Source organism: Rhagoletis pomonella, unplaced genomic scaffold, assembly GCF_013731165.1.
Source record: "Rhagoletis pomonella isolate Grant_MI unplaced genomic scaffold, Rhpom_1.0 Rhpom_scaffold_00008, whole genome shotgun sequence".
NCBI lineage: Eukaryota > Metazoa > Arthropoda > Insecta > Diptera > Tephritidae > Rhagoletis > Rhagoletis pomonella.
The window spans coordinates 22739972-22752583 of NW_023458562.1; the positions used below are offsets into that span (position 1 = coordinate 22739972).

The following is a 12612-nucleotide window of genomic DNA, read 5'->3' on the forward strand; positions in this document are numbered from 1 at the left end:
AAATTATTGTAATACGATATTGTATTATGTAGACAAAAGGAGTAATAAAATGAAAAATTAATATTTAAATTCATCTATGTATTTTTGTGTGATAAGATAAATTAAATATAACAAAATGGGTATCAAACTCGAAAATATTTTTTAGGAAAGTTGCCACCTGTGTGAAAAATTTTATTTAATTAAATTGATAAAATATTTGAAATATTACAATACGCCTATCAAACAACACAAAAATACTTTTAAGGCGCAGTGAAGCACCCAGGTTATTTGCTAGTAAAAAATAAAATTGAATTTCAAAAATTGCTTACTATATTAGGACTTTGTAGTTTTTTATTTGTGGTTTATATTACCACAACTAAAACACCGTTTACATCACGTCAGATACGATCGATTTGCTTTGTACCACCTATTGTGTCGATTAAAATTTTAAGCAAGTGAAAAAGAGCAAAGTAAAAGAAAAAGTTGTGAAGGTGATTTAATAAAAATACGTGCTACAAAATACAAAAACAAAATTGGCCTAGATCCTGGGTGTCGGCTCATTTTAGCTGGCATCCAGAACAATGTTCCTGTCAAAATTGAAAATTCATACTACCAAAATCTTTGTTTTTTTTTTCTCGACAAAATAAACTACAGAAATATACTAATTAGCTGGCATCCAGAACAATGTTCCTGTCAAAATTAAAAATTCATACTACCAAAAATTTTCTGTTTTTTTTTCTCGAAAAAATAAAATACAGATATATAAATAGATTTCGCGACAAAATCAGAATTATCGGCAAATTCGTCAAAATTTAAAGAATACTGTAAATTTCAACTTAAGATACTACAACAAAAGCAACCAATTTTCTCGCAAAGAAAGGTGGCTCGGTTAAAGTTGAAGAAGTACATTTGCCGACAAAAAGCCTGCAACCACATTGCGAAACAACTGGTACCAAACACAAAAAATAGTACCTTAATATGTGTAGGTTCAACCGAGATTGCTTCAAACTCACCAATGCGCGGATATAGACGAGTACCTAATCGGTTACTAATCGCAGCTCTAAAACAACGCAGAGCAGACATCCTAATGGTGAACGAATTCCGGACAACAAAACTTTGCGCAAAATGTTTTAGCGTCAACCTGACGGCCAAACCGCCCACAGGTACGAATTTTGCCTAAAATGCGGTACCTGTTGGAATCGAGACGTCAATGCTGGGAAAAACATTCTCTACCTGGGAGAATGTATCATTAACTAAGACGAAAAACACGAAAATTTTCGAAAATAAGATGTCACTATTTCTTATATAACGACAATTTGACTGGCAACAGTTTAACTTTTATTAGTTATTAAGTAATCCTGTGTATCCCATTGACTAGCCATTCGTCTTTCTGTAAAATAAAATAATATATAATTTGATTGTAAATATATTTGAAACTATATGTATAAGTACATATATATTAGCATACATACATATATACATTTATATATTACACCTACTTTTTGTATCTAGCGAGTATTTCTTGTTTGAAGATCTCGAAGCGCTTTCGGTTTATGTTATTTTGCTGTTCACGCCAAACCGGTCGTGCTTTTTTCTGCTGCAATCCCCAATGGCAGTTAAAAACAGGGGATAGTACAAAAAAAGTGTACCCAGCGATATACATTTCGTAGACCTAACATTAAAATAAATTAATCAATAATTAGTTACGTATATGGCGCATATCGTCGTTATCAAGGCAAACAGTCCCGTTAACATACTTTGGAAATCGTTTCTTATTCGCAAATATTCCGCTAGTATGGTCTCAGATACTTTCGCAGTTTTATCTTAAATACTATGCGAATTATTGGCATCCTTGCAAGCATTTTTACGCTAATTTAAAGTTTTTTTGCATCAATTTAACTTTAAATTTGTGATTCAGGGATTTTTACATTGATGACGCCAACTGTTAGAAGTGTATTTACTTGTACCTACATCAGTTAAAAGATATTTACATATCTATGTACCTGCGAGTTTCTGGTGAATCCATAACCTATAAATCTCTCATCATGTGCAGGAACATCGTCAAAGGCGACATAGAAAGGCTCGTACAAAAATTCAAAATTTGTTACAACATGACTTATGTGCGCCCGCTCTTCTTCAATTGAGGAATTCGTTAGCCATAAGGAAAAGTTAGTTGCGTATTGGTTGTATATAAAAACCTTCTCGTGAAATGGTCGTACTAGACCTTTCCTATAGAGTCGCATAAGCTCCGGCTTCGAAACTGGAAACATAGCTCTATTGTCTATTTCGAAAGTTGGAATCACATATGCGCATCGGTAACTGCATTTTGCTGACTGTAGAAAATTATTCAAAAGTGATACCATATTTCCACTAGGAATTATATCGATGTCCGTTAGGAATACATATTTATTTTGACACCCTTTTCTTGCTAGGTTACGTAAATGATTTTGAGGATATTCGTTCTTTATGCGCCATCTTATTGTGTCCGCAGAGCGCATTTTGAGTAAATGGCGTAGTGTTTGTTCAGGATATTGGCAATCAAAGTTTTTTATAAGATTTGGCTTGTGACCGTGAGTAGGTTTCTTGTCATTCGGTATAGCAATGTGAAATGTAACGTTATCACGAATAAATGAGAAACAAAGCCGCATGTATGTTACGAAGTATTGTAAAATAGAAAACTCTTCATTTCCGGCAACATAAACAGCAGTGGATATCGGACCGTTCCATTGGTGAGCAACTTGTGTCAATGAATATAGCCGCTCCACAGAACTTTGGGTAGCTAAGCATACAATGTTTTCATGCGAAGCTTCAACAAAGTTATCTCCAATCAAGGCGAAATCATACATCTTATAAAGCCGATGATTGTCCCATCTTCCGGTATCAAAGCTTATATTTTCGAAAGCAAGCCTAAAACTATGCTTCGAAATTTTCTCGAATGCTGTTCTATTAATTGTAGAGTCTATTAATAGAGTTTTTTCAAATGCAGTTGTTTTCGTTATTCTATTTGACGATTTATTGACATACTGCGAACGCGTTTCCATTTCAAGTAAGCAAAGTGTCCACAGAAGGTTTACCGCGGTTGAAAAAATTAATAAGAATAAAACCAAGCATTTAACTTTAATTATTTTCCACTGAAAAAAAAGAAAATATATTAGTGACAGTATAATGCACACAGATATTGACGTACATGTGTACACATGATAAATAAAAACTCCTGAAAATCCACTTATTTCACCATTTTTGCCCTTTTCTTATTTTTCTTTTATTAAGGAATGGTCATCACCGTCAACTATCGGCACAATAATCGATATGGAACAATCAGTTATCACCGCTTGTTGCCAAATTACTTTCCTACAAGACGCGACTACCCGAAACTCCAATACATTGAAAGGATTTCTCTTCCCTGCAAACCAATGTTCCCAAAATCTCATTTCTGTAACGATTTTTTTACGAATCTTCAAGGAAAATTGTATGAACTCGTTAAGATATTTCTGTACGAAAAATAAAGAAAATTCTGCAAGAAATTCTTCACATTGCAGCATTATTTTCATTGTTTTACCGATTTTCTTCCGGAAGAATCGAATTGTGCACAGTTTATTTCATTTTAGAAAGTTCGGCAAAAAATCGGATGAGATCTTTACGAATGCTTTAAAATTTCTCTACAGTTCAGAATACGCTGAAAAAATGGTTTGCAGGGTTGTAACCAACATCACATTAAAAGAATTTCAATTGAAACCAAAACACACACACGTGACGCTTAAGTGTGTAAGAAAGAAAGGGATAAAAGATCACACGTATACAGGAGTTTCGGGTAGTTTTATCCACTCGGCCTTAAGAAACTCGATAGCAACTTCCATTGAAATTTATGGGGCACTCGGTTAAATCATATGTATTTATCCGGTAATATTCAACAATTTTTCCCATAAAATAACAAAAACAAATAATTTATCCGATAATGATAAAGCTGTATTCTGAAGAAAATACATATCGAGGGCTTATATTCCATACCTTCTATCTGAAATTTTCACAAAAACTACTTTGTGATGTTAGAATCCACCTGGGAAATACCTCTCATCTCTGTTGTTAATTTTGACTTTGCAATTTAATAGTAAATTCTTTTGTCAAGCCTTATACAAGGTTAGCATTAATATTACCGATGACTGTTAAGTATTAGGTGGATTTTTATATCAGAATCTCATTTTTGTGAAAAGTGCAGATAGAGGGTATTGAATATAAGCCTTCGATATGCATATAAGTATGTATGTACATTTGTACATGTTTTAAAAAGTATACCACCCATATATTTCAATCAAAATTGAACTGTGTCAAAGCAAGACAAGCAAGATCTTTGCCCAAATCAATCAGCAGCACGTTGATATCTTGAATTTATAAGTGTTTTCTAACCGATGTGAGAAATAAAAATTTGTTTCCTACCCTTTCGGAAGCATCAATGCTCAAAAAGAAGCGATTCTCGCCATATGACAGTTCATCGTTTTTTTTGTTTTTTGGTTTGTTTCCGATTAACATTTTTTAAGGCAACGATTTGTACATAATTCTCGTGAAAATCGATTGCTTACAAATTGCTCTCCTGGCAATCAAAGGGTGGGTGGTTCTGCATGCGGGTTGTATTTACATATGCATGTACACAAATACATACATATGTACATACATTTGCAAATCGTCGCCTAGGTAAAAGATTGTCGTATGTTATTCACGTACGTATGACGCTTATGACAATCTTTTACCCAGGCGACGAAATGTATGTCGCTTTTGACTTTGACTGTGTTACCATATTAAAGTGGTGTACGTATTAATAATAATAGGTTTGTATAGTAACCAATAGTCAGTACTAATTTCTACTGGAACTTGCAAATTTTTACTGGCAAAGTGTATGATAACCCAAAAAATTTGCAAGAGAGCACTGAATCGAGAGCGTAACAACACGGGAGAGCTGCAAATTCTTGCTAACATGGTTGCCACTCGCCAACATTTTTTTCTACCAAAATCTCTTAAGAAAAGTTACCAAATCTTCAATACCAAAATCTTCACTTTTTCACTGAGAATATAAAATATACTGAAAAAAACTGCTATATTTCATAACAAATGTGTATATACTTTCAGCCCGATTCTGTGCACTTAATAAATTCAATATTTTTATAAATTGTCAATTTTCGATTATTTATCAACAAACGCCAGTTCTAGCAAAGTTTAAATTTATTTTCTTGATAAATTATCAAGATTGAAAATGCTATTGACAATTATAATAATCTTTTCTATTAGAAAATATTTTTCTATCAATTAATTGCTGCATGTGCCGATATTCTCGTTTTCGTTGTTGGTGTTTCCGACACGGTAGGAGTAATGTGGAACGATTTTTCGTCATCTTTTGGCAAATTTGGTTTGGAGACAAACCGGTTTCGGCGTTGTGCCATCTTCAGTGTCATTTTTCGTTCGGAACGTGCCGATATTTGAACCTGCGACTCACGGAATAATAGCACCGGCGTACAAACAAAGTGGCGGGTACTTTTAACCGGAATTGAGCTATTTTTTCGGTTTTTTCATAATTTACTGTACGTGTCAAACGGACCTCAGATTCGGATTCTGTGGGTCGAAATACATGTCGGTAGGTGGGACTGGTATAAAGCACGCGACTTTTATTTTTTTTGTGCAGGAATAATCAAAACGATTTGTGGACCTTACCAAAAATTGCCAGATGGCCGAATTTTTATACCAGTTTTACTGTAGAATTCAAAATGTATCGCAAACATTTGAAAGTTGTTTCAGAAGTGCAGCCCGTGGTGCTGCCACTGTAATTCAAATAATTCCAGTATTCAAATATGAGATGACTCTAATTTTATCGAAGTAAATTTGTAGAAGTGTCGGTAGTGCTGCCACTGAAACTCGAAGGGTTTTATAATTACGCACAGGCAAAACATAATTCATTTCTTTCTACTAATGCAAATAGATGTTTGGTTGCAAAAGTTACCAAAATAAAATAAAAGTTACCAAGTTACCAAATCGTTTAAAAGTTACCAATTGTGGCAACCATGCTTGCTAATGAAATTTTTACTAGCAGAAATTAGCTAGCAGAAGAAGAAAAAGAATAAATGTCAAAAGCCGCCATTTGTTGAATTGATTTACCACATACTAAAGTAAAATGAGTGGAAATCAAAATATTAATGATGTACTGGACTGTGTAAGTGCTTGTTTGTAAGGCAAAGAGTTTAAAACTGATTTATAAATAGTAAAATGTTTACAGCAGAATATCCACTTGCAAGTTTTTACTAGTTTTGTGTTCAATAACTTTTTCTGCTAGTTTTCTCTTCTCAATTTTACGCTCTCGCTGCAATATTTTACTGAAGAAGTTACTATACAAACCTAGGGATGAATCGATACAAGTAAATCCAAGTACATGCTCGACACTTTTCTCAATTTACCAAGTATTTTTGTACTCGATTCTTTTTACTGCGATCCAAGTAGGTATCGAACAAAAATACTTGTATCTTGCCAAACTTACTATGCTTCAGCATCTTCTTTGAAAAGCAACGCCTTTCAGAAAAACACAGGGAATATAACAAAAAAGGAGTTTTTTCTTAAACTTATTTTATACGATAAAAACTTTATCTGTTAATGTTGTAAAAATGTATTCTATTGTTTTTAAAATAAAATACTATACGAAAATAATTGTTGTCTTAAATTTTTGCATGAAAAAACATAAAAAGATAAATAGTCTTATAAAAATGCATATTTTTTGTGAAATACAATAACTTTGAAAAATATGCAAAATCGTATTTCTATGCACATGTACTCGATATCTTTCCGATAGGTGTCGATACCTTGTTTGATACAAGTACAAGTACTGATGGTATCGATTTATCCTTATACAAACCTAATGATATTTGAAAACTGTTTGGCTGTTGGTCGGTTCCAGAACCGGATCTGAGTGCTGCCGGGCTAAAATGCGAACCTGTACCTACTCGGACACAGCGGTCTCTTATTTTCCTACGAACATTAAATTCATTCGTTTTATATTCATTTTAATATTCGTTGATCCTCGGATTCTAGATAAAGTCTTATTGTATACTAAAAGTGTATACATATGTACATATATATTTATTTGTATGTACTAAAACCCAGGAAGCAGCAAAACGTACGTTTATCCAGAAACTTACAGAAAAATTTTCATTCAGGGCCTGTGCCAATTGATAGAAAAGTACTCTGGATAGTAAATTTTTGACAGCTAAGAGGTGAATAAAAGTTGTTAATCCGGCAGGGCTAGTGAAAAATTTAACAGCAAGCATTAGCTTTGTTTCTTTACAGATAATTATAACTAGGTTCTGCTGGAAAGGTTTCCTAACCCAAAAAACTGGCACAAACTAACAGCTCCCTCTCGTTCTTACGCTCTTCTTTTTTTGTATACATAAATGCTCAGAATGAAAAAATAAATCGATTAAGCGATGATTGTCTGTCCGTCCGTCTATGCACACGATAACTGGAATAAAAATGAAGATATCTTGAGGAAACTTTCTACGTGTACCTCTTTTGAGCCCAGGACCGATGGTATTGAAAATGGGCAAAATCGGCCAATAACCACGCCAACCTCCCATACAACGGTAGTTTTCAGATATACGAAACTGCGATATTTAGGTAACTACTGAAGCTTATTCACTCAAAATTGATATTTACAATGATCTTCAGGAGGAAAATAAGTAAATCTTGGTAACCGCTCCATCAATTTCTTCCAAACTTGACACAATAGTTGGTCTTGGTAAAAAATACCAAACGTCTGAAAATTTTGAAAATCGGACAATATCCATGCCCACCTCCTATATAACGGTAATTTAGAGAAATACGAAATCTTGGATATATCAGTAACTACTTAAGCTAATATATTCCAATTTGATGTTTGCAATAATTCTCTAGCAAGAAATACGTTCATGACAAATTTTTAGAAAATGAGCGACCACACTAGTGTATCTCGGTAACCGTTCTATGAAATTGTACTAAGCTCGGTATAAATATTGTACTTGACACACAAAACCAAGAAGATAAATTTTAAGAAGTCGGAATAAAATTGCGCTTTTCATATAACGGTAAATTTCAGAACTGCTGAACCACCCCTGCTTACCATTTAACGGTAGATTTCGGAAAGGTGAAAAAATTATATTTAATACTTGCGCCGGGTATTCAAGATTCGGCTTCGCCCGAACTTAAACTTTTTTACTTGTTTACAATAACAAAAACATAAATTTGTTTTTAATTCGATATTTACATAAACTCCATAAAGGTTTAATTTTAATTTTGAGCCTTTTTGCAGTAATTATACAGCTAAATAGCAGATGAATTGCATAATTCACGTAGATTTCATAACATTTCGTTCAATATTTCATTTAAAATGACAAATTTCCTGCAAATGCATTAGAATTAAAAAAAGAAATTTCACTACTAATTTACTACTTTGTGTACTTTTCTACTACCATTTTCGCACCAAGGAATTCCAATCTTTCCCGTTTCCCCGTCCATTGTAAACGCAAGGGCGTGTCAAACCGCGGATGTCAATAATTATCAAGGCCCTCAGTTTTAAAAATTTTCCCATTGCTGCCAACTTGGCTCAAACCGTGCCATTTTTGGCCCTATTTTACTTCAAATTGCACTTAATAATATTAATTTGGCACTTTTAAAAAATAGTAGTATTTCAATACATTTTTGTGGAATGCTTTGTCTACTTCTTTTTCTCAACTAAAATTTTCTAATTTCTATAGTGTATACAACTGGTTTATCTTACATTGGCATTGGACTTTTGTTTTAGGAATGTGTTTCCAATTTATTGCTAAATGGGAAAAATTAAAAACAATGACACCTTTCTGGACACTTTAAGTTTTCTATTTGGCTTATTTTGACACTTTTTCATCCTCAATATGCCACTTCATTTGATATAATCCGAGCTTTAAGAGAACGCAAAGCAGACATTCTAATGGTTAACGAATTCAAAACAACAAAACTTTGCGCAAAGTGTTTTAGAATCAACCTGACATCGAAATCGCCACACAGATACCAATTTTGCCCAAATTGCAGTACCTGTTGGAATCGAGACGTCATTGCTGTGAAAAACATTCTCTACCTGGGAGAATGTATCATTAATCAAGACGAAGAACACGAAAACTTTCGAAAATAAGATGTCACTATTTCTTCTATAATGGCAACTGTGTACATCTGACTGCGAAAACAATTTAACTTTTATTAGTTAGGGTCTTTCGCTCTATATTTTGTTCTCAAATACGCACAGTTTTTTCATACATAAATACTTGGCGACAACTTTTGTATTACACGTACACACATACTTTGTTGTCATTTTTATAAATATACTATATATACATATGTAAAAATCTAATAGTATGCATTCAGGAAATTTTTTAAATATGTTGCTATTCAGACAACCCAATCAATGACTTATTTCAACACGTTTCTTAAAAATTATTGATACACGGTACTGGTTAAGAGAACAGTCTTTAAAATAACTTGATGAAAAAAGTTATTGAATGAATTGTACGAATAAAAGATATAAAATATGTTGTATGTATAGTATATAAAAAAAAACGTCTTAATTTATCCACGCATACAAAAAAGGAGATTTAAATAAAAGTAAAACGTTCGTCCTCGATGTAAACTAATTTGTGGCGTGAGTTTTCGTTTAATTAGATCGTTGTTTTTGTCGAGTTTAAGTTTTTTTTTGTTTTTTAATACCTACTTCGTACTGAAAATTATAGCCGTTTGCGTTTCGTTAAGTTCGTTTTTGTGTTTTGTTTTCTTCTTTGGATTTATATGTATTCACATACATATACGTTTACATATGTACATATGTATGTATATGTATATATTTATACATAGTTATTATTTGGAAAAGTACTTTATGTCATTGTCAGGGTGCCTGCACCAAGCCCGAAACCAACACCTTTTGGTCCGAAATTTCGACCATAACACGCTCTGCAATAAATATCACCATCGGGACCATCATTTAAATTGGTTGAATCGAGGGACTTTCTACAATCAGCACAATGGAAGCAACGTTTGTGCCAAATTCTGCTTTTGCTAATCATTTGCTCAGCAGCGAAGACCGCATAACCGCACCGTGGACAGCCTCCCGACGAACGCGGTCCAGTGAATGGTTTACCTTCGGGGCTGAAAAGAAAAAAAAAACATAGTAAATACGTATGCACTTATTGTATATACGTATGCACATCAGGGTGCTCCTTAAATGTAAATGTAATGATGCAAATTTTTTCATCACATTTCCTCCCCGTCAGATTTACATCAGAATTTTCATGACTTAATACCATTTGAAGGTGAAGAAAAAAGCAAAGTATATAATCGATGAAGAGTACACTTTCCTGCGTAAAAACATGAAGTTGTACGATAGTTCGTAGTTTTTTTCATGGTTCGTACCGTTCCAATTTATTTGTGGAAAACGCGAATAAATTTTTGACTCTGTTCCATAACAATATTTGGGTGCACGCAAATATACTCGGCTGCGAAAACATTTTAAGTAAGTATATAGTACACTGAGCTACTCTTTCGATGAAAATTCAAAAAATATCCCAGATGAAGCGTTACTTAAACGATTTAAAATGGAGCGGAAAGAAATTACACGAAATAGAAAATGTCAAACTATTTGGGTCTTATATCGAATTGTTTTTCAACCTGCACGGTATAATGAAATCAAGGAAATTCAAAATTATTCACTAATTCCACAACTAAAACACGGTTTACATCACATCAGATATGATGGATTTGCTTTCTACCACCTATTGTGTCGTTTAAAATTATTCAAAGGACGATTTTCTTCCTTCGATAGAAGTGAATTTTTAAACTTCCTTCAACGTGTACTCATTTTGTATGAAAACTCAAATAAAATAACAAAATGAAACTGAAGTGAAGAAGAGAAAACTAAAAGCAAAAGAAACCGATTGTGAGGGTGATTTAATAAAAATACGCGTAACGAAATACAAAAACAAAGTTGGCCAAGATCCTGGGTGTCTGGGGCATCCAGAAGAATGTTCCTGTCAAAATAAAAAATACATATTACCAAACCCTTTCTGGTTTATCTTCTCGCTAACTAAAAGTAGATAAATATACGAAAGATTTCACCACAAAACCAGAATTGTCTGCAAATTCATCGAACTTTCGTGAATATTAGAAGTTTCAGCTTGATATACTGGAACAAAAACAAAAAATTTTCTCGCAAAGAAAGGTGGCTCGGCTGTAGCTGAAGAAGTACATTTGCCGACAAAAAGCCTGCAACAACATTGCGAAACAACTGGTACCAAACAGAGAAGATAGTACGTTAATATATATAGGTTCAACCGAAATCGCTGCGAACTCGCCAATACGCTGATATAGGCGAGTACCTAATCGTCTACTAATCGCAGCTTTAAGACAACGCAAAGCAGACAATCTAATGGTTAACGAATTCAGAACAACAAAACTTTGTAGAAAGTGTTTTAGCATCAACCGGACGTCCAAATAGCCCCACAAGTAGCAATTTTGTCCAAATTGCCGTACCTGTTGGAATCGAGATGTCAATGCTGGGAAAAACAAATTATACCTCGGGGAATGTATCATTAAGCAAGACGAAAAACACGAGAATTTACGAAAAAAAGATGTCACTGTTTCTTCTGTGACGGCAACTGTGTACATCTGACTGTGAAAACAGTTAGTTTGTTCGTTTCCTTTGAACTTCGGACTAAAACCTGTGGAACTGTCAAACTACAAATTTACTCTCTCAAGTGAGAGTAACAAGAGAACAGATGCAGAAGTGCACGGGAACGCAAAAAGCACTATTTCCTGTAAAAACGTCAGTTGGTTTGTTTACATGTCATTTGTACAACACTGATTTGATATTTCGTTGTTTACTTCCATATTTTTACAAATATAAGGCTCTTTTCTTACACTGCTTTCTGTTTTTGTTTGCACACGCAAATCAGCTGATCGTTTGACACTTTTCATGAACTTACAGAAAAAAAACTCCGGACTAAATCCTGTAACTTCTGACTAGGAACAGTTGCTCAGTTAATCTCTCAAAAGTGTTCCCACTTACAGGTTTTATGTCAATAGGAACGACTTCCTGTAAGTTCTGACTAAATCCTGTAAACCGGACTGCTATTGGAACATACTAAGTTTAACTTTAATTAGTTAACGACGCCGCCACAAAGGCTATTGGAGTTAACCTCTGATGTGAACATACATATATTCATATACCAGTATATTTGCTACTTACTATTGAATGGTAGATTCACCAGAAGTCGACACCAGTGTTGGTGCGTGGCCATAGCCGAATCCTTTCGGGCCAAATCGTTTGCCATAACAAGCCCTGCAGTAAATATCCTTATCAGGTCCGTCGCAGGCAAGCATCGAGTCCAGCGGGCGATGACACTCAGTGCAGTTGTAGCACTTCCTATGCCACATACGACCTTTGGAGAGCTGTTGCTCAGCAGCAAAAACAGCTCCGCCGCAGCGTGGGCAGCCCTCGCCTTCAGGTGCTTTTATTGACGTAGTATCAGGACACACAAATGGTCGCTGGGAGGAAATTTGATCTTCGCTAAAAATCACGAACGGATTAGAATCTTTGAGTTATAT

The 12612-nt window shown here is 34.2% G+C and overlaps 2 protein-coding genes across 5 annotated transcripts in view; both read right to left on the reverse strand.

Moving 5' to 3' along the window:
• Positions 1–1253: 1253 nt before the first annotated feature.
• LOC118744443 (beta-1,4-glucuronyltransferase 1) lies at positions 1254–3378 on the reverse strand. 2 transcript variants are annotated; one of them, XM_036477467.1, is made up of 4 exons: positions 3167–3378; positions 1983–3110; positions 1479–1651; positions 1254–1369 (listed from the first exon to the last, which is right to left on the reverse strand). In XM_036477467.1, exons 1-4 carry the CDS (start codon positions 3176–3178, stop codon positions 1354–1356), a joined length of 1329 nt encoding a protein of 442 aa, XP_036333360.1. In that variant the 5' UTR covers positions 3179–3378; the 3' UTR covers positions 1254–1353. The 2 variants fall into 2 exon arrangements, 1 of the variants encoding a protein (XP_036333360.1); XR_004993538.1 differs by lacking the exon at positions 1254–1369 and adding an exon at positions 1737–1921 and having other exon boundaries at positions 1561–1651; positions 3167–3377.
• A 5815-nt stretch (positions 3379–9193) lies between these two features.
• The window catches only part of LOC118744441 (muscle LIM protein Mlp84B), a 115882-nt gene continuing 112463 nt past the window's right edge, over positions 9194–12612 (reverse strand). For all 3 annotated transcript variants that reach the window (XM_036477464.1, XM_036477466.1, XM_036477465.1), the window contains exons 8-9: positions 12254–12574; positions 9194–10158 (exon numbers count right to left, since the gene is read on the reverse strand). In XM_036477464.1, the coding sequence (XP_036333357.1) occupies positions 9888–10158; positions 12254–12574 (592 nt within the window). In that variant the 3' untranslated portion in view covers positions 9194–9887. The remainder of the gene's footprint in view (positions 10159–12253; positions 12575–12612) is intronic.